Source organism: Ogataea angusta, assembly GCF_019207475.1.
Source record: "Ogataea angusta isolate 61-244 chromosome Unknown 61-244_NODE_4_length_877678_cov_91.023368, whole genome shotgun sequence".
In the NCBI taxonomy this organism is placed as follows: domain Eukaryota; kingdom Fungi; phylum Ascomycota; class Pichiomycetes; order Pichiales; family Pichiaceae; genus Ogataea; species Ogataea angusta.
In genome coordinates, this window is record NW_025065218.1 from 266,931 (window position 1) to 284,605 (window position 17,675).

A 17,675-nucleotide genomic window follows, 5' to 3' on the forward strand; every position below is an offset into this window, starting at 1 on the left:
AATGCATAATAAATAAATTAATCGCCCCTCTCCGGCTTTTTTCCTCTCCCATAACCGTCTTTGGCGTAGTAATCCATGGGATAAAAGTCTTTCTCAAACTTCTGTTCCTCTCCAAGCATCACCATAGCCTCGTATGGCGTAAGTAACGGCTTATGGAACGCGTAACCCCAGTCGATCGATAATCTAGGACAGGCAACTTGGACGAACGCGTCGATATCGTCAAACATTGCAAGCTTTCCGGGAAAAATCTCTGATAATATAATCTTGATAACCGTTTTCCCTGCGTGAGTAAGCTGTTTCTCTAATCTTTCCACTGTCACTGGATTTCCTTGTCGTCCCAGAGCACCCAGAATTAATCCTATTTTCTTAGCCTCTGACGCGCGCCGCACGGCATCTGACCTCACTTGCACCATTTCCTCCTGAGCGTAGTACTCCCTGGTGAACTTACGAGAGTACGGGTCATATCTATAAGCAGGAACCGAAGGGTTGTGGATCATGGCACTTTCCAAATGGAACCTTCCGTCGCCAATGTAAACCATAGCATCAAACTGGTTCGGATCTAAGTGTGCAGAAGTGCACCCAAGTACCTCTCCCTTGGATAATGGAGAAATTTGAGGAGGTGTGATATAGAGAAGCTTGTCCGACTCTGGACCTTCCAGTTTGCTTTTTATCGAATGTATTGTGGGATTGAATTGTATTGTACCGAATACAGCCAGGCGGGTACCGTGCTCAAAGTTTCTGGTCAGGGTTCTCATCAAATGCCCTTCGTCAATGACGATGGTCACAAACACATAAAGAACCTTGATTTTAGTCACATCAATGGGAACCAGGCACGAATGAGCATAATGCACAATCATGTCGCAATCCAGGGCTCTGGCGGTATAATCGTCTATGCAGCAGGCTCCATAGGAAACGTCTCCCATGACCACCACCTCAGCATTGCAAAATTGCTCGATAATGTCGGCTATCACCATGGAATAAATCAGGAGTCCTTCTGGCATCTGTAGACATACCCGTTTGGCGTTGTTCTTTCGCACGTTCCAGACAGTCTTGTGAATTTCAAAGTTATAATTGGAAGGCAAAAGACGTGCTGCTTCCTTGAGCTCTTCATCGTCCAATATTTCCTGCGGAATCTGATTAATAAGCCTGGATGCTCCTTTCTTTGCACGTATAATCACTGCTGACCGACCGCCCTTTTCGTCTTGCTCACGTGATCCAACAAACCTTCGCCGTCTTTGGGTGGTGTCCACTGCTGGCGACATGATATAGAGGAATATTTTTTTTTGCAAAAATAAAAAAAAATCCAAATATTTTTTAGAGCCGCAGATGATTACACCACGATTTGAGGTGTCACAAAACGATGAATTCGTAGTCATTAAAGTGCGAATCTCCAACATCCGGTTCTCTGCAAAGGCTGTGGAGATGGTCGCCGATGACGACAAGTTTATATTCTCGCTCCCTCCATACTATCTTCGCCTCCGTTTTTCTGGTAGCATAGTTGACGATGAGCGTGCTAAAGCAGAATTTGTCCCAAATGAAGAAAGTATCCTGATCCGAATGCCAAAACTGACCAAGGGAGAGGTGTTTTCGGACCTTGATCTGCCTGCTAAACTTCTTGGACGAATTGAGAACGCTGAAAAGAAACCTCCTTTGATAGAGGAAGTAGGCGAGACAAATAATCTGGAGTCGCTGGCCCAGGAGGCACAGGATTTTGACTGGGAGGTTGAGCAGGTCGAGCAGCCGCCGGCCCCTCTTGTCCCGCAATTTTTTTATGGTTTTAATAACCAATACTCGAATATGATGGAAGTGTCTCTTTCCAACGGCAATGACATCAACGAGCTTTCGAGTCCTGACAAAATGGACCCTGATGAACGCATTAATGAACGGCTGATTAAAGAGAACCTAAAGTTTGATCCAGAGTACTATGCGAATGAGTACCTGACCCAAAAGTATTTTCCACAAGACTCCAACATCAAGCAGATTCTCTGCTGGGAAAACCCAATCCGCATACAGCACAAAAATCACAGTGAGACGGAGCTGACTACAGAAGAACATGAACGGATGATGGGTCTTCCCCGAAAGTCGTATTTGGTGGATAATGTGCGGCCTCTTTACTACACCATTGTCTGTTTGTTGTATGGGTATTTGTACGAACTCAGGCAAAATGAAGGCGAGCTGACGGTGGAAAGTGGGTGGACCGTGGGGAAGCTTGTACCGCAGCTAAGCAGCTTGGACTCGCAATTGATCCAGTCGAATAACAAGACAGAAACAAACATGCTTCGTGTGATTGCTCTCACAATGGCCAGACGCAGTCTGTGCTACCCGTTAATTCGCAATTATGAGATGGTGACGACTGTTTGGGAAGATGTTTACTGTACACTAAGATGCGGCACCAAAGCGGTGCTGAAAACGCTGCTTGCGTGTCGGGAACTGTTCAGATTTCACGATATCTATTACATATACTGCAAAATCTGGCTAGACGACCTGTGTTCCTGGACCCTGAACAATGCCAGCGACACGGTGCTGAGAAACCTGGGCCACGAGCTGCGCAAAACGGTCGCCGAGATAAAGAAGCAGGAGATTGTCTTTGAGAAAATTCTGGCCGAGGACTCAGAGGAGCTTGAATTTGTGAATCTCACCGATATCGAGGAGCTGGCCGAGATCTCGTACCGCGAGTCGAACGCGGCTTCTAGTTAACGGGCGACACTAGCGAAACGTCTGCTGAGAGCTGTCTGCTGTGCTTTTTATCTGGCGTGGTGTCCAGCGCGGGAATGACGATCTCTGGCGCAGGAGAAAGACGTCTTTTCCGCGAGCTGTGTTCTGAATCTTCAGGAATCGACACTTCTGGTGGCAGCGAGATGGTTCGGTGGTGTCTGCCGCGTCGCACGTCGTTGACATCGATTGGCTGCTTGCCATTAAGCAACGAAGAGACTGCATGGGCGCCGATTTTCGACGGAGACAGCTGGTGTCTGGGGTTCAGAGTGGTTTTGCGTTGAGCCGAGCCGGCACCAAACTTGAAACTGGCCATGGGGTTAGAGTCCGCCTTGTTTGGAGCGGGCAGTGTTCCCGACCTTTCGGGAACGAGAACGGGGATGAGTTCGGGCGGGACGTTGATCTGTGCAGCCAGTTTCACGAGCTCCAACGTTTTATTCAGCTGCTCAACCTTGTAGTACTCCTGTTTGGTGCGCTCCTGCTGGATCCGTGTCTGAAGGGCCAGAACAAGCGACTCCTCGTTGTGAGGCCATTTGTCCGAGTTGCACCCAAAGAGTGTGTTCATGAACGAGACAGACATGATCAAAACATTTTTTTCACTGCAGAATAGTAAATACGTGGCTGTGTACACACCAAGAGCTAAAATTTGAGAAATATTCTGTGGCGGTGTAATTTCTTAGAACAACGCGTATGTCTATAGTGTCACTGCTTGGAATCAACGTTCTGAACAACCCGGCCAGGTTCACTGATCCGTACCAGTTTGAGATCACTTTCGAGTGTCTTGAGCCGCTGAAGGAGGACCTCGAGTGGAAACTGACCTACGTGGGGTCGTCGCGATCGCTCGAACACGACCAGGAGCTGGACTCGATTCTGGTCGGTCCTGTGCCGGTGGGCGTGAACAAATTCATTCTCACCGCAGACGCGCCTTCGCCGGAGCTGATTCCCGCCAGCGAGCTCGTGTCGGTGACCGTGATTTTGCTCAGCTGCTCGTACCGAGAACGCGAGTTTGTGAGAGTTGGCTATTATGTGAATAACGAGTACGACTCTGAAGAGCTCCGGGAAAATCCTCCGTCCAAAGTCCAAGTCGAGCATATTGTGCGCAACATCCTGGCCGAGAAGCCGCGAGTGACGAGGTTCAACATTGTGTGGGACAACGAGGAGGAGGAGGAGTATCCTCCGGAAGAGCTAGACGAAGAGGAAGAGGACGACAAAGAGACAGTCGGAGACGAAGAAGAGGAGGACGAGGACGAAGAAGTGGAGGAGGATGAGGAAGAAGAGGAGGCCGAGGAGGAGGCTGAAGAAGCCGAAGAGGTCGAGGAGGTGGAAGAAGTCGAAGAGGTGGACGAGGCTGACGAGGAGCCAGAAAAAAAAGAGTGACTCGCTAAATACTAGTTTTATTTCATGAAATTAATTATGCTATAGTATTAAATATGCAGGGCGTTATTTGGATGCGTTCTCGTACAACTCGTTGATAACTTGGAATGTGCGGGTCACCATCTCGGCCAGAACAGGTCGTCTGCTCTCGCTGACACGACGGAGGATTTTATCAGGGTGCCATCGGATCCTTTCTATTCGAAGCTGGTTTTGGGGGATAAACTGGCTCACGCTCTGAAGACTCACCTCTCCGCCAAAAACTGGCATAGGCGGCAACTCGTGTTCCAGATCAACGGTCTGCCACCGTTTGACGTACTCTTCGTAATCATTTCTGCGGACTCTGTATGGGTCTTCTTTCTGCGGCAGCTCTGGTAGCTCCGCGGCGTATCCGTTGATATGACGGTGGTAGTTCAGATTTGGGAACGGCCGTTGATCCGGGTTTGGCGTGACAAAACGGTACCCATTTATCGAAGGCCCGTACTCGTAATGCGGCCGAGGGTCAGGGTCCACCTGTTTTTTGGGAGGCGGGGGTGATTCTGGTGCAGGTCTCGAAGGATCAGTAAAGTCCTCGTGCTCTATATGCCTTCGTTTCGACTGTCGCTTGAATTTCAGCCGCGTGGCGCGCACACCCTTTTCCGCTCGGGGCTCCTGCCTCATTACAGTTTTTTATCTTTCTATTTGTTAGCACAGCCGTTAAAAATTTTCCTTATAAATTATTCTTGATGCTGCGAACGAGACAGCTAGCTTTGATCCGGAAGTTCAGCTGTTGCCTGCCGCGGTGCAAGATTACGATCGAGCACGATGACGACAAGACATACGAGAATATCCCGCGATCAAGCACCGTGGGTACGGAGAAATCGAGTCTGTTCTTTTCGTACAGAGCAGACGGAGAGACGTTTGGCCAGCTGGTCAACGAGGTGCTTCATGACAGAAACCCTCTTCACAACCACCGTGTCGTGACTCCAGAGGAGGCGATCGAGGGTGTTGATCCAAAGTACAGAAACACAGAAACGGGCGAACTCCTTGCTGCTGCCACTAGCAGGGATGCAAGGCTTCATCCGCAAACTTTGGCCGGCCGGGTTAACAGAAGACGTGTCCAGTTGCCTAGACTTATTGCCGATGCGATAAATTACAACATGATGCTTTTGCACGAACCAAAACTGCTCAAGGATAAAGTTGCAGAGTACTATAAAAAACTTGAGGATACGAGTCTGCATGCGAAAACGAACACTGAGGAGGAGGCGGACATTTACATAGCCAGCTCGTTTTTGCAGAATTACGCTACATGTTATCAAGTCTTGGACGAGCTCAAACGTCGTGTCGGCAAAGATTGGAGTCCAAAACGGGTGCTGGATTACGGGTATGGGCCAGGTATAGGAATGGTGGCTCTGAACGAGGTGATGGGCGATGATTTCAGCCCAGAAGTCAAGGATGTGGTGGTCAACGGATCTTTCCACATGGAGAGAAGAGCCAAGGTTTTGCTGAGTCGGCAAGCCAACGAACAGCACGAACGAGGAGCCAGCCAAACTGAGGAAGCAACACAGGAACAGGAACAACAAGAGGCGCAAGAGGAGCAGGAGGAGGACTCTGATTTCCAAGAGGACGAAAATTTTGACCAGCCGGTGATCGGCAGGGTGAAAACTAAGCTTCTGAAGATCAAGTCTGTCGTATTGGAGAAATTGCGTCCGGACAACGTGAAATACGATCTGATTATTGCTCAAAACCAGCTTTTGAGAGACGAGAAAAAATTCCCGCTGGAGGTGGATGAATTGCTGGACCCCCTGATCAAGCGCTTGGCGCCAGGCGGCCATCTTGTGCTTCTGGAGCGAGGAAACCCTTTGGGAGCAGAGGTGATTGCTCGTGCACGGCAGGTGATGTTGCGGCCTGAAAACCACGAGGACCGCACTTCCAAGATCCCAAGACTGTACAAGAACAGCGACGTGCTTGCTGCGGAAGCTTCTGAGCTGTCTTTGGAGGACGACGAGCCGGTTGAACCGGAACTGTTACAGCATTACGACATCCAGGAAGCCGCGTCGGTCGACCCGATAAATCTGAAAATCGTCGCGCCATGCTCTCACCACGGCAAATGTCCGTTGCAGTACTTCAAACCCGAATTCTACAAATACGGCAAGATAGGAAGACGGCTCAAGTTCTGTAACTACACGATTGACGTCGAACGGCCGAAGTACGTGATGGAGCTGAAAAGGGGGGCCAAACTTGCCACGGCGTGGCAGAACAACCCTACCAAAAAGTTCATGTCGTATGCTGGAAGCGGGCGTCCAAACGGCAAGGATTACGAAACAGCAAGCTACTCGTATCTGATTGTGCAACGTTCTGCGGAGTCAAACGAAGAACTGGAGGCACTACGACAGCAGGATGTTGGTGGCAGATCCGTTGGATACGTTCCCCAGACTACTGAGGAGCTGCCTCGTGTGCTATCGCCGCCAACCAAGCGCCGGGGACTGGTCGTTGCAGACATGTGTGCACCGTCAGGCCACGTTGAGAAATGGTATATTTCAAAGAGTGTTGGGGAGCAGACTTACCACGATGCTCGAAAATTGGGAATGGGTGACTTGTGGGCTCTGGGAGCGAAATCGAGAGTCCAGTCGACGAAAGAGAACGAGTTCTACTTCCAGAAGCTGAAGAAGAGAGAGGAAGAGATACGAAAGCAACGCAAACGCGATGCCAAGCTGCGCAAAAAGAAGATGAAAGAGGAGTACCGAAAAGCTATTTATTCTGAGCCGAAAACATTTGGTGAGAGCTTGAGAATGGCAGCACAGCTCGACTCATTTAGAATGCTCAACTCGAAGAAAGAAAAAGACCGGCTTCAGGCTGACATCGACCGCGACCAGCTGGGTTGATCATGTACATATTTTTTTTATACATATATTTGGGCAGTGCTTCATGCACCCTTCATTACATGATTGGGAGTCTTATGGGCGTAGAAAAAAAACTGATCCCTTTTTTCTCTCTTGGATGCCAAACAGCTAGGAATCAGGAAAATGGAATCACTGAACGTGCTGAGTTGTAAGTGTGAGCGCCTGAGTCTCAATATACTAACTGACCAGTTGGAGATACACCATCTTGTTCTTTCTTGGTATGGCGGCTGTCCTTGGTCGATTGCCGAACTTTTGTGATCGGGTCCAGCTGTGCTCTCGAGGACGATCAGGTAATAACCTGGAGGTCAGTCAAGTACGGAGAGACAACCTTCACCCCAACTGGGTCGGCAAAAGATCTCGCCGGATTAGATTTGGAATCCCTCAAACCGTTAGATTTTGTTTTACTGGGAGCAAACAGCCACGAAAACATAATAGACACAACGACGCAAATTAAATCCCTGGTGGGCCCACAGACAATAATACTAGTGGAGTCAAGGTACTGTCTGGGATTAGAAGAGGCGGTGAAGAAGGTGCTCCCCAAAAGTAAGGTCTTAGGGATGATCTGTGATGCAGACGTTAGAGTCATAAAGACGCAAAGCGGATACCAATACTATCATAAAAATCATAGCGCAGCAGCAGTTATCGGGTCGTCAATTACCGAGGACCCAAATACTGTGCGATTACTTAAGGGAGAAGGAGATCTCGGGGCCAAACTGACACAACTAACCGAAATGCTCAAGAAAACAGAGGTTTACCCCTGCTATTTGATTCCCAAGGGCATAAATCCAACTTTCAACAGTTATGGATGGAAAAGAATCATTCCGTTTATCAGTCTAGAAGTCATGAGCCTCGTTTACTCAAAACTGAGCACGTTGGATCCCATTCAGTTTGGAATTCTCAAGGGTGTTTTCTCCGATTTACTCACGCTGGGCCGCAAATACGGAGCCCCCGACCTCCCAAATCCCTCAGACTCTTCCAAGACAAAGAGTCTGCTCGACGTGATGATCAGAGATTTTAACCAGTCGTACCCTTCCAGCGCGATCAAGACACCGAATTCTTCGAACTACACTGACGGAGTGTCGAAGGATCCGATGCTGGATCTCGCCACATGTGTTCATAACTTCAATTACGGGCACGAGACATGCGTGAACTTGTCATTGAAACAAACGTTGGGTCTGGCGACAAAGCACGATCTCAAAATGCCATACGTGGAAATGCTCTTCAGCTTCTTTGCGGAGATACAAAAGCTGAAAGAACAAAATATATTTGACTGGGCAAACAGAAGGACATTGGCTGTTCGAGAATCCAATGGTTTTGGGGTCGCCCCGCCCCAGCAACAGGTACAATATCAGCAATATCCAATGCAAACAGGACCGGTGCCGATGAGCCCTAATCCTGCGGGAATGCAAAACGGATCGGGACAGATGCCGACCATGCCCGGAATGCCCCAGTTCATGCCTCAGATGATGTATGCGCAACAATATGCAGGCTACGCCATGGTGGCTGGGCCAGCCAGCTTTGGCGGAGCGAACCCAGGTCTTGTGCCAATTCACCCGAGGTTCCGGCCAGACAGCAGCGGGAACACGTCGGGACAGCACACGGTGTCCGCAATCAAGAACTCGATGTACAGAAAATCATCCACCTCGACGATCCAATCGGGAGAAGAGCTCTCGAGAAGTCAGCGTTCGGTGATTGAGCACGCCAACGTGAAAAACATGTTCAGCAACACCACCAGCAGGTACGGCGACGTGGACTCGTTCAGCCGTGTGAACGCGTCGAACGGCAGCGTTGCCAGCAGCGGGAGTCTGGCAGGCAGCATATGCCCTTCCAAGTAGCTATAGCGCTTATATAAGCAAGTAAATCGTTTTCCTGATGTGTACTTCGCGCTTCGGGCTGCAAGAGGCTTGTCGTGCACCGGGAACCAAAAAAATGAATATGGCCGAGCATTGTTTCCGATAGCGTCCCTGCAAGAGATGTGCAGGCGGCGTTATCCAACCAATCAGAGCAAAGCACCGTGTCAAGGAGATTCGAGCACTTGGACGAGACTTTTTGATAGCCATCCTCTTTTCTCCGTGCGTCTTGTTATGAACCATGTATTCGAGCAGCCAGTCTCCCCATGCTGGCCTTGGATTTGACTCCAGGCCCGATCATGTACTGGATATGGACGCTGCACATCCGGCCAAGGCTGCGGACGAAGGTTCAGCAACAGCCCTTTGGAAGATGTACTCCAAGGCCAAGGCGAGCCTGCCGTACCGGTCGCGGATGGAGAACTTGACATGGCGTCTTATGTACATCAATCTCCACAAGAATCGTACCAAGTCGCTGTCCTCCGCCCCAGAAAAGACTGCCGATCACGTTCCGCCGTCTACAAACGCTACACAAACGGCACGGCCGTCGGCGCCTCCCAGTTCCGAGACCAGCAACAGCTATGGCAACTGGCCTCAGTTTCCCGACCTCGATTTTCTGGAAACGAGCCACCAGCAGCCGATCGACCCAAATTCCAACGACTTCAACTACCTAGAGCATATCAAGTCCATCGGCGGCCACTCCAACGCGCCGCTGCCCCAAATGAACTCTTCTCCGTTGCCGGAATTGCACGTCGACTCCACCACACAGCCATACATGAACGCCAACCCGCTGGACTTGAGCCAGGCGCCATTTCCGCAGACCGTGTCGTTTGACAACGGGGGGTCGCCGTCGCCGGTCAACTTCGACGCCGTGTCCACAAGCGTGCCCACGTCGCTGAAACACCATCCGAGCATGGTCAACATACACACCGATCACGTCACCAACGACTTCCTAGGCCAGTCGCTCCCCAGTGCCAATCCTCTCTACTCGCCCTCGCAGTCGTCCATCACCTCGCGAACACGGTTCCAGTCGTTCTCGTTCGACAAGGCGCCGGGCCAGTTCGCAAGGGACGACTTCAGCTTCGACGTCGACGGCGACATGAACATGTTCGACCACTCGCCGCAGGTGCCTGCGGCCACCACCCCTACAAACATCTCTACACCAGGCGTGCCGCTTGGCACCAAGTTCAGCAACTCTGCTCCCAAGTCGGCGAGACGGTCGTCGGCGGCTGCGAAGCGCAAGGCTCCGGTCAAACGCACCCCAAGGAGCGTCACTGACATGGGCTCTCTCACGCCCACGCCGGGCTCGCTGCCGAAAAACGGCTCTTTCACCAACACCCCTACAGGCACCCCTCCTTCGAGCAGCAGCAGCAGCGCCAACGCAGCAATGGGAATGGCTGGCACGGAGCAGGGCAGTATCGCGTGCACAAACTGTCACACAAAGACCACGCCGTTGTGGCGTCGGAACCCTGAAGGACAGCCTCTTTGCAACGCGTGCGGTCTGTTCCTCAAACTTCATGGTGTTGTCCGGCCTCTCTCGCTCAAGACCGATGTTATAAAAAAACGCCAGCGGGGCACCACTACGAAGAAACCCAAGAAGAAAACGGACGGAGATGACCTAAACCCAACTCCGATCGTATTAAATAAGGTGAAGACTGAAAGCAGTCCTTCCAAAAGTGAAAACTCGGCGCGCAGCCACCAGGAAGCAGAGGGCTCCGCTAATGAAGATGCAGAATTGGGCGGGAGCCTGTATCAGGGATCGCAGTCGTCGAACGACCTGAAGTCTTTGGATTTCGACTCCATCCTGAATCTTGGTCAACAGCCGCAAACTAGGCCTCCACAAACCGAGCCCGCTAATGAAGAACCCTCCTCCCAAAGTTCAGGCACTACTGCTGGTCAAAGTGGCAACAACAATTGGGATTGGCTGACCATGTCTCTGTAACACTACCGTCGCTCCTTTATATACCGGCATAGATCTATCGTGCGCGACACAGAGTCTAATAAATTTATTTTTTATTTTCATCTCATTTTCTCCATTATGTCTAAGGTGGGTGTTCTTGCTTTGGGGCCAGCAGGCGTTGGCAAGAGTACGTTTTGCAACTCTCTGGTTGCTCATATGCAAACTATCGGGCGAACAGCCCATTTAGTGAATCTGGATCCGGCCGCAGACCCAACCGAATTTGAGTTCAGCATAGATATCAGAGACCTGATTTCGCTACAGGATGTCCAGGAAGAACTCCATCTGGGGCCAAATGGTTCGCTTTTGTACTGTTTTGAGTTTCTCTTGGACAACCTTGACTGGCTGGACGAGCAAATTGGGGACTACAACGACGATTACCTCATTTTCGACTGTCCCGGACAGATCGAACTCTACAGCCATGTTCCTGTTCTACCGGTGATAGTGAAGCATCTGCAACAACAACTGGGATTCAGCCTTTGTTGCACATATCTATTAGAGGCACCATTTGTGATAGATAGCTCGAAGTTTTTTTCGGGGGCACTGACGGCTATGGCTGCGATGATTTTCCTGGAATTGCCACACATAAATATTCTCTCCAAGACCGATTTGATCAGAGACACTGTATCAAAAGCGCAATTGAAAAAGTTTCTGAATCCAGACCCTTTGCTATTGGAACAGGCAAGCGAGCAGGAGGAAGGTTACATCGCGACAAACCCAAAATATGCTCGGCTGAATAAAGCTATTGCTCAACTGGTTGACGACTTTGGAATGGTGCAATTCCTACCCCTTGATTGCTCCGACAAGGATAAGAACGAGACGGTCAAATCGATTTTGAGCTATATTGATGATGTGACACAATGGAGCGAGGCCCAGGAGCCAAAGGAGCCCAACGACGAAATTGAGGTCCCGGAGGAAGACGCCGAGTGGGAATAACCTAAACCCTCTTACTCTGCTTCTTTTTGGGTTTCAACTCCTGGAACGCATTCAAAAGAACAGGGATGTCCTGACAACTGCCAGTCACTATGAGGTCGAAATGCTCGATGTAGTCCACGATCGATTGTGTGGGCTCCTCTATATTGATCCATATGACGCTTCCGTTTTTCGAATGCACCACTTTGGCCATTTCTTTCACCAGTCTTCTCACTCCTGGGATCTTCAGCGTTGTCCCCACAACGAGAAGGCAGTCGGGACGGGTTTTCAAGTCTGACTCGGTGATGTTGCCAATTATCTCTCCGTCGGGATGGAACTCATTATACAACACAATCCGGGGTCTTAGGACCCCACCTGACTGAACCCTGCGTCCAGCAATTGCGCGCACAGAGTTTAGCTCCTCACACTCCGGACAGTTACGGATCAGCATGCTGTTTTCATTAAAATAAGACTCATCTAATTCTTTCACGTGATGACATTTAGAGCAATTCAAAAGCTTTATATTCCCGTGTAGTTGTATTGTCTTTGGATACGGTTTCTCAAAATTCAACGGGACCCTCGTCTCGAGATGGGGAAGCTGTGTGTCTAGGCAATCTATGTTTTGTGTGTAGAGTCTTAGAAGACGACCCTCTTGCGAAATTTTGTCGAGCAATCGATGGAAAGGCGAAGGTTCACATTCAACAGACAATGTGTATAATTTACGAATCATCTTTTCGAATTCTTTGAGCGAATCTGGCGAGCGGAAAACGTTGTAGTCAAAAAGATTTTTTCCCGAACCATTCGTCTTAGAGGCGAATCCTTGGAACAGGCCGTTTGCGGATCGAAAATCGGGAATACCAGACCCCACAGAGACGCCTGCCCCGGTAATAGCGACAATTTTCTTCGATGTTTCAAGGCTCTGACATAGAAACCCAACGTCCTCAAGCTGGAGATAATCATTTAGGGTTTTTGGCTGTAAAGGCATGCTGGAAATGTCGAGAATGGTACCATTCAAGGGCCTATACTTGGACCTTCTTCTTTTCGTGACCTTTTGAGCTGGCAATGTTTTTCGACTTAAATCAGCAAACTTTTCTTCCTCCTTAACACATATCTCATCCAGTGGACAGTCTGGCTCTTTCTTTTGGACATACAAACTATCCGTTGTAAGAATAGTCATGATGTCTTGTTCCTATTATTTTTTTTTTTATCTATTTCCAAATTTGATTAATTCATCAGCCATAGTAGCCGTGGCGCTCTCGGAAATACGAATTTACTTGTTATCGATGAAAAAAAAAAAGCTTAGTCAGATAATTTTAGAATTGATAGAATTAGCGTCCTTACTGTTGAGACTCTGGATAACGACGTTTCAACATGTCTGAATACCATATCAACGGCCATTTTTATGAACCGTCGGCCATATATGATCTTCAGAGGGTCTCTACTTTCTGGGAGCAATTGGTCATGGACTTAACCAGCTCTAGCTCTAATACGTATATTGGGCCCAACAACTCAACTGGATCTGTCTGCGGTTGTTACGATGGCGAAGGCTACAAGTTTTCTTCGGACTTACAAGATCCATCGCCGTGCTTGGTGAGCGGAGTTTTTGCGTCGTTGATTTCGCTTTTTTTGGTCATCGGAGGACTTGTTCAAGTGCAGAAGCTCAGGAAAAGTAGAAATGTCAATTCCAAAGCAGAATGGTGGTTTGTGCTCAAACTGTCTCTGATTGCCGCTCAGATAGTGTTTCAGCTGACGCTGGCAATTTTAGCAGTTAGAACGTCTCCTTCGCCTTTGTCCGACGTGCTAGTTTTGTCCTCGGGCTTGAATCTGATCGCTCTGGGTGTTGCATTCGCCCTTTCATACATTGAGAATTTCAAGACATTTGTGTCGGAGGCCGTACTCATAGTGTACTGGCTGTTGTACCTGTTCATCGGCTTTCTGAAAATTATCAATCTTAGCCTGAGGAATGACAAATCTTCGAGACTTCCAATCACAGTTCTCAGCACAGTCAACGACTTGATCATTCTGGTGATGGAGATTTACTTTGCTCCAAAAGCCCCAGTTGACCCAACCCAGACTGAGAACCTCTACGATTCCGCCAATATCTTCGGCAAGGTGACGTTCACCTGGCTGACTCCGTTGATGCAAAAAGGTTCGATCAAGTATCTGACGCAATTCGACCTGCCTGCTCTGCCATCCTTTTTGAGAAGCGACCACCTTTCTGGGGTCCTTGAATCTCATTGGACAAAGCAACTCCAGTCCAAAAAGCCAAGTCTGGCGAGTGCGCTGGCAAAATCGTTTGGTGGTCCATTTTTGGTGGCTGCGCTGTTCAAAGTCGTCCAGGACTGCTGTGCCTTTATTCAGCCTCAGTTGCTTAAACAACTGATTCGCTTTGTGAACGAGTACCACGAAGACCCTACAATCCCTATGACCAAGGGGTTCATGATTGTGGCCTCTATGTTCATTCTCTCGGTTCTGCAAACCGCCTCGTTGCACCAGTACTTTACCCGTGTTTTCGACACCGGTATCAAGGTCAAATCCTCGCTCACCTCTCTGATCTACAAGAAGTCGCTTGTGCTTTCCATTGAAGCCAAACAGAAGAAGTCTTCAGGTGACATTGTCAATCTGATGTCTGTGGATACCCAAAGATTGCAGGATCTGTGTCAAAACTTGAACGTTATCTGGTCTGGACCTTTCCAGATCATATTGTGTTTGGTTTCGCTCTACAACTTGCTTGGAAATGCCATGTGGCTGGGAGTGTTGTTTCTCTGTATTTCTGTTCCTATGAACACCTGGGTCTTTAGACAACAGAAGAAACTGCAAAAGACTCAGATGAAAGTGAAAGACGAGAGAACCGGGCTTATTTCCGAGATGCTCAACAACATCAAGTCGCTCAAGCTTTACGCCTGGGAAATCCCATACAAGAAGAAGCTGATGTATGTTAGAAACAACAAGGAATTGTCCAATTTGAAAAAAATTGGTGTTTTCCAGGCATGCAGTCAGTTCATCTTCAACACGACGCCGTATTTGGTGAGCACTTCCACTTTTGCCCTATTCATTGTTGCCTACAAAGGAGTTCCACTGAGCACAGACATTGTTTTCACTGCTCTTTCTCTGTTCAACTTGCTTGGCTTCCCTCTTGCCGTGCTACCATGGACTATTGGTAACATCATTGAGGCCCAAGTGGCCATTTCCAGAATCACTGGCTTCCTCGAGAGTGACGAGCTCGACACTTCTACGGTGACCAGATTGCCAGCACCCACAGAAACTGGCCAGGATGTCGTGAACATTGTAAACGCAGACTTCCTGTGGTGCAAAGACCCCTACAAGGTTGCTCTGGAAAACATTAATTTCACGGCAAAGAAAGGTCAGCTCAATTGTATTATTGGCCGTGTTGGCGCAGGTAAGACAGCGTTGTTGCAGTCGTTGTTGGGAGACTTGCACAAACCAAAGGGTTCCGTTATTGTTCGCGGATCGGTGGCATACGTTCCACAAACCGCATGGATTATGAATGGAACCATCAAGGAAAACATTTTGTTTGGTTGCAAGTTCGACCCAGACTTCTATGATAAAACAATCAAGGCCTGTGCTCTGACACACGATTTGAACGTTCTCACGGACGGTGATGCAACTCAGGTAGGTGAAAAGGGAATCAGCCTGTCTGGAGGACAAAAAGCCAGACTTTCGCTGGCTAGAGCCGTCTATGCCAGAGCGGACTTGTATTTGTTGGACGATATTCTTAGTGCCGTTGACGAGCATGTTGGAAAACACCTGATCAACAACGTTCTTGGTCCCGACGGTCTCTTAAGCACCAAATGTCGTATCCTTGCTACCAACAACTTGAATGTGCTCAAATTCTCTGACCACATCTGCTTGCTTCAAAATGGAAAAATCACGGAAAGTGGGAATTACGACGATATTGTTTCTGCTCAAAAGTCTGAGCTTTACAATGTGATCAACGACTCGGGTGCAAAAAAGAAGGACGACGAAAATTCTGAAGACGTTTCTGAGACCGTGATCGATAAAGAGAGCTCAGAGGATACTCAGTCTGTTTCCAGCGATCCAGATGAGGACATCAAGAAGATTTCGTCGAAAGACCTTCCGAAAGCAGAGCTCGAGGACTTCAAAGCAGTGGTGTCTCGTAAAAACGTGGCCCTGACTGGCAGAGAGGAGAAGCATGAACAGGGTAAAGTCAAGACAGCAATCTACCGTGCTTATGCCAAAGCGTGTGGTGTGCGGAACGTCATTTTCTTCTTGGCGACGGTGATTCTTTCGATGGGTGCCTCTGTTCTTGCTAATATCTGGCTGAAACACTGGTCTGACATCAATACCAGACTGGGCTACAATCCGCAGCCTTGGAAGTATTTGGGAACGTATTTTGGACTCTGTGTTGCCAGCACTTTCTTCCTTCTATGCCAGACACTGGTGCAGTGGCTTGCCGTGTCTATCCAGGGTTCCAAGTATTTGCACCAGATCATGCTGGACGGAGTGCTTAGGGCTCCTATGCAGTTTTTCGAAACCACTCCAATCGGAAGAATTCTGAACAGGTTCTCTCCAGATATCTACAAGATCGACGAGCAGCTTGCAAGAGTGTTTGGCATGTTCTTCACCAACACTATCAAGGTCACATTCACAATGCTTGTGATCATATACTCCACCTGGCAGTTTGTGTTTTTGGTGGTTCCTTTGGCCGTTCTGTACAGATTCTACCAGCTCTACTACTTGGCCACGTCCAGAGAGCTGCGTAGACTGGATTCGGTCTCGAAATCTCCAATCTTTGCTCACTTCCAGGAGACGCTAAGCGGAGTTGCTACCATTAGAGCTTATGACCAGCTGGAACGGTTTATGTACATGAACCAGCAGAAGATGGATGTGAACATGAGCGCATACCATCCTTCTGTCAGCGCCAACCGATGGCTTGCCGTCAGACTGGAATTTCTGGGTTCTTTGATTATTCTTGGTGCCTCGAGTTTGCTAGTCGCGACTCTCAAGTCTGGCCGCGTGACTCCTGGTCTCGTGGGTCTCTCAATTTCTTATGCCTTGCAGACCACGCAGTCGCTCAACTGGATTGTTAGAATGACAGTGGAGATCGAAACTAACATTGTTTCCGTCGAAAGAGTGCTCGAATACGCTGCTCTAGAGCCAGAAGCTCCTGCTATCATAGAAAACAAGAGGCCGCCTAGTAGTTGGCCATCTAAGGGCACCATCAACTTCAAAAACTACAGCACCAGATACAGACCGGACCTGGACCTTGTGCTCAAGAACATCAACCTTGCCATCAACGAAAAGGAGAAAATAGGTATTGTTGGCCGCACAGGAGCCGGTAAATCGTCGCTGACGCTGGCTATTTTCCGGATCATCGAGGCGTTCGATGGACACATTGAAATTGACGACCTGAACACAAGTGAGATTGGTCTGTTTGATCTCCGTTCCAAGCTGTCAATCATTCCGCAGGACTCCCAGATTTTCGAGGGTACTCTAAGAGCCAATATCGACCCTATCGAACAGTACTCAGACGACGAGATCTGGCAGGCCTTGGAGCTTTCTCATCTCAAGGACCATGTGATGGTGATGTATGAGGAGTCGGCTAATAAGGAGGATATCAAGATGGACCCGCTGCTGGTTCGAATCAATGAGGGCGGATCTAATTTGTCTGCCGGTCAAAGGCAATTGATGTGTCTTGCCAGAGCTCTAGTTAAAAAGGAGTCCAAAGTTTTGATTTTGGACGAGGCCACTGCCAACGTGGATTACCAGACCGATGCCATTGTTCAGGAAACCATCCGCTCGGCATTCAAAGAACGCACCATTTTGACCATTGCGCACCGTCTGAACACCATCATTGACAGCGACCGGATCATTGTCCTGGAAAAGGGCGAGGTGGCGGAGTTTGACACGCCTCAGAATTTGCTCAAGAAAAAGGACAGCTTGTTCTACTCGCTTTGCAAAGAAGGTGGTCTGGTGGAATGATTGGGGAGAGAATTCTTATAGATATATATA

At 48.9% G+C, this 17,675-nt stretch overlaps 11 protein-coding genes across 11 annotated transcripts; 7 read left to right on the forward strand and 4 right to left on the reverse strand.

The window, feature by feature from the left end:
- Nucleotides 1-17: 17 nt before the first annotated feature.
- On the reverse strand, nt 18-1,262 carry KL928_002132 (uncharacterized protein; the record flags this gene model as incomplete). Its single annotated transcript, XM_043202575.1, has 1 exon — nt 18-1,262. The coding sequence occupies one exon, from the start codon at nt 1,260-1,262 to the stop codon at nt 18-20; it is 1,245 nt and encodes a 414-aa protein (XP_043060337.1).
- A 64-nt stretch (nt 1,263-1,326) lies between these two features.
- KL928_002133 (uncharacterized protein) lies at nt 1,327-2,697 on the forward strand (the record flags this gene model as incomplete). Its single annotated transcript, XM_043202576.1, has 1 exon — nt 1,327-2,697. One exon carries the CDS (start codon nt 1,327-1,329, stop codon nt 2,695-2,697), a length of 1,371 nt encoding a protein of 456 aa, XP_043060338.1.
- Nucleotides 2,698-2,706: 9 nt separating this feature from the next.
- Nucleotides 2,707-3,292, reverse strand: KL928_002134 (uncharacterized protein; the record flags this gene model as incomplete). Its single annotated transcript, XM_043202577.1, has 2 exons — nt 2,707-2,732; nt 2,800-3,292. 2 exons carry the CDS (start codon nt 3,290-3,292, stop codon nt 2,707-2,709), a joined length of 519 nt encoding a protein of 172 aa, XP_043060339.1.
- Nucleotides 3,293-3,402: 110 nt separating this feature from the next.
- KL928_002135 (uncharacterized protein) lies at nt 3,403-4,089 on the forward strand (the record flags this gene model as incomplete). Its single annotated transcript, XM_043202578.1, has 1 exon — nt 3,403-4,089. The coding sequence occupies one exon, from the start codon at nt 3,403-3,405 to the stop codon at nt 4,087-4,089; it is 687 nt and encodes a 228-aa protein (XP_043060340.1).
- Nucleotides 4,090-4,152: 63 nt separating this feature from the next.
- KL928_002136 (uncharacterized protein) lies at nt 4,153-4,743 on the reverse strand (the record flags this gene model as incomplete). Its single annotated transcript, XM_043202579.1, has 1 exon — nt 4,153-4,743. One exon carries the CDS (start codon nt 4,741-4,743, stop codon nt 4,153-4,155), a length of 591 nt encoding a protein of 196 aa, XP_043060341.1.
- Nucleotides 4,744-4,808: 65 nt separating this feature from the next.
- KL928_002137 (uncharacterized protein) lies at nt 4,809-6,947 on the forward strand (the record flags this gene model as incomplete). Its single annotated transcript, XM_043202580.1, has 1 exon — nt 4,809-6,947. One exon carries the CDS (start codon nt 4,809-4,811, stop codon nt 6,945-6,947), a length of 2,139 nt encoding a protein of 712 aa, XP_043060342.1.
- Nucleotides 6,948-7,006: 59 nt separating this feature from the next.
- KL928_002138 (uncharacterized protein) lies at nt 7,007-8,800 on the forward strand (the record flags this gene model as incomplete). Its single annotated transcript, XM_043202581.1, has 2 exons — nt 7,007-7,027; nt 7,280-8,800. The coding sequence occupies 2 exons, from the start codon at nt 7,007-7,009 to the stop codon at nt 8,798-8,800; spliced, it is 1,542 nt and encodes a 513-aa protein (XP_043060343.1).
- A 256-nt stretch (nt 8,801-9,056) lies between these two features.
- On the forward strand, nt 9,057-10,754 carry KL928_002139 (uncharacterized protein; the record flags this gene model as incomplete). Its single annotated transcript, XM_043202582.1, has 1 exon — nt 9,057-10,754. One exon carries the CDS (start codon nt 9,057-9,059, stop codon nt 10,752-10,754), a length of 1,698 nt encoding a protein of 565 aa, XP_043060344.1.
- A 96-nt stretch (nt 10,755-10,850) lies between these two features.
- Nucleotides 10,851-11,705, forward strand: KL928_002140 (uncharacterized protein; the record flags this gene model as incomplete). The annotated part of the gene is made up of 1 exon (XM_043202584.1): nt 10,851-11,705. The coding sequence occupies one exon, from the start codon at nt 10,851-10,853 to the stop codon at nt 11,703-11,705; it is 855 nt and encodes a 284-aa protein (XP_043060345.1).
- A 1-nt stretch (nt 11,706) lies between these two features.
- Nucleotides 11,707-12,858, reverse strand: KL928_002141 (uncharacterized protein; the record flags this gene model as incomplete). The annotated part of the gene is made up of 1 exon (XM_043202585.1): nt 11,707-12,858. The coding sequence occupies one exon, from the start codon at nt 12,856-12,858 to the stop codon at nt 11,707-11,709; it is 1,152 nt and encodes a 383-aa protein (XP_043060346.1).
- A 194-nt stretch (nt 12,859-13,052) lies between these two features.
- On the forward strand, nt 13,053-17,645 carry KL928_002142 (uncharacterized protein; the record flags this gene model as incomplete). The annotated part of the gene is made up of 1 exon (XM_043202586.1): nt 13,053-17,645. The coding sequence occupies one exon, from the start codon at nt 13,053-13,055 to the stop codon at nt 17,643-17,645; it is 4,593 nt and encodes a 1,530-aa protein (XP_043060347.1).
- Between the last annotated feature and the right edge of the window lie 30 nt (nt 17,646-17,675).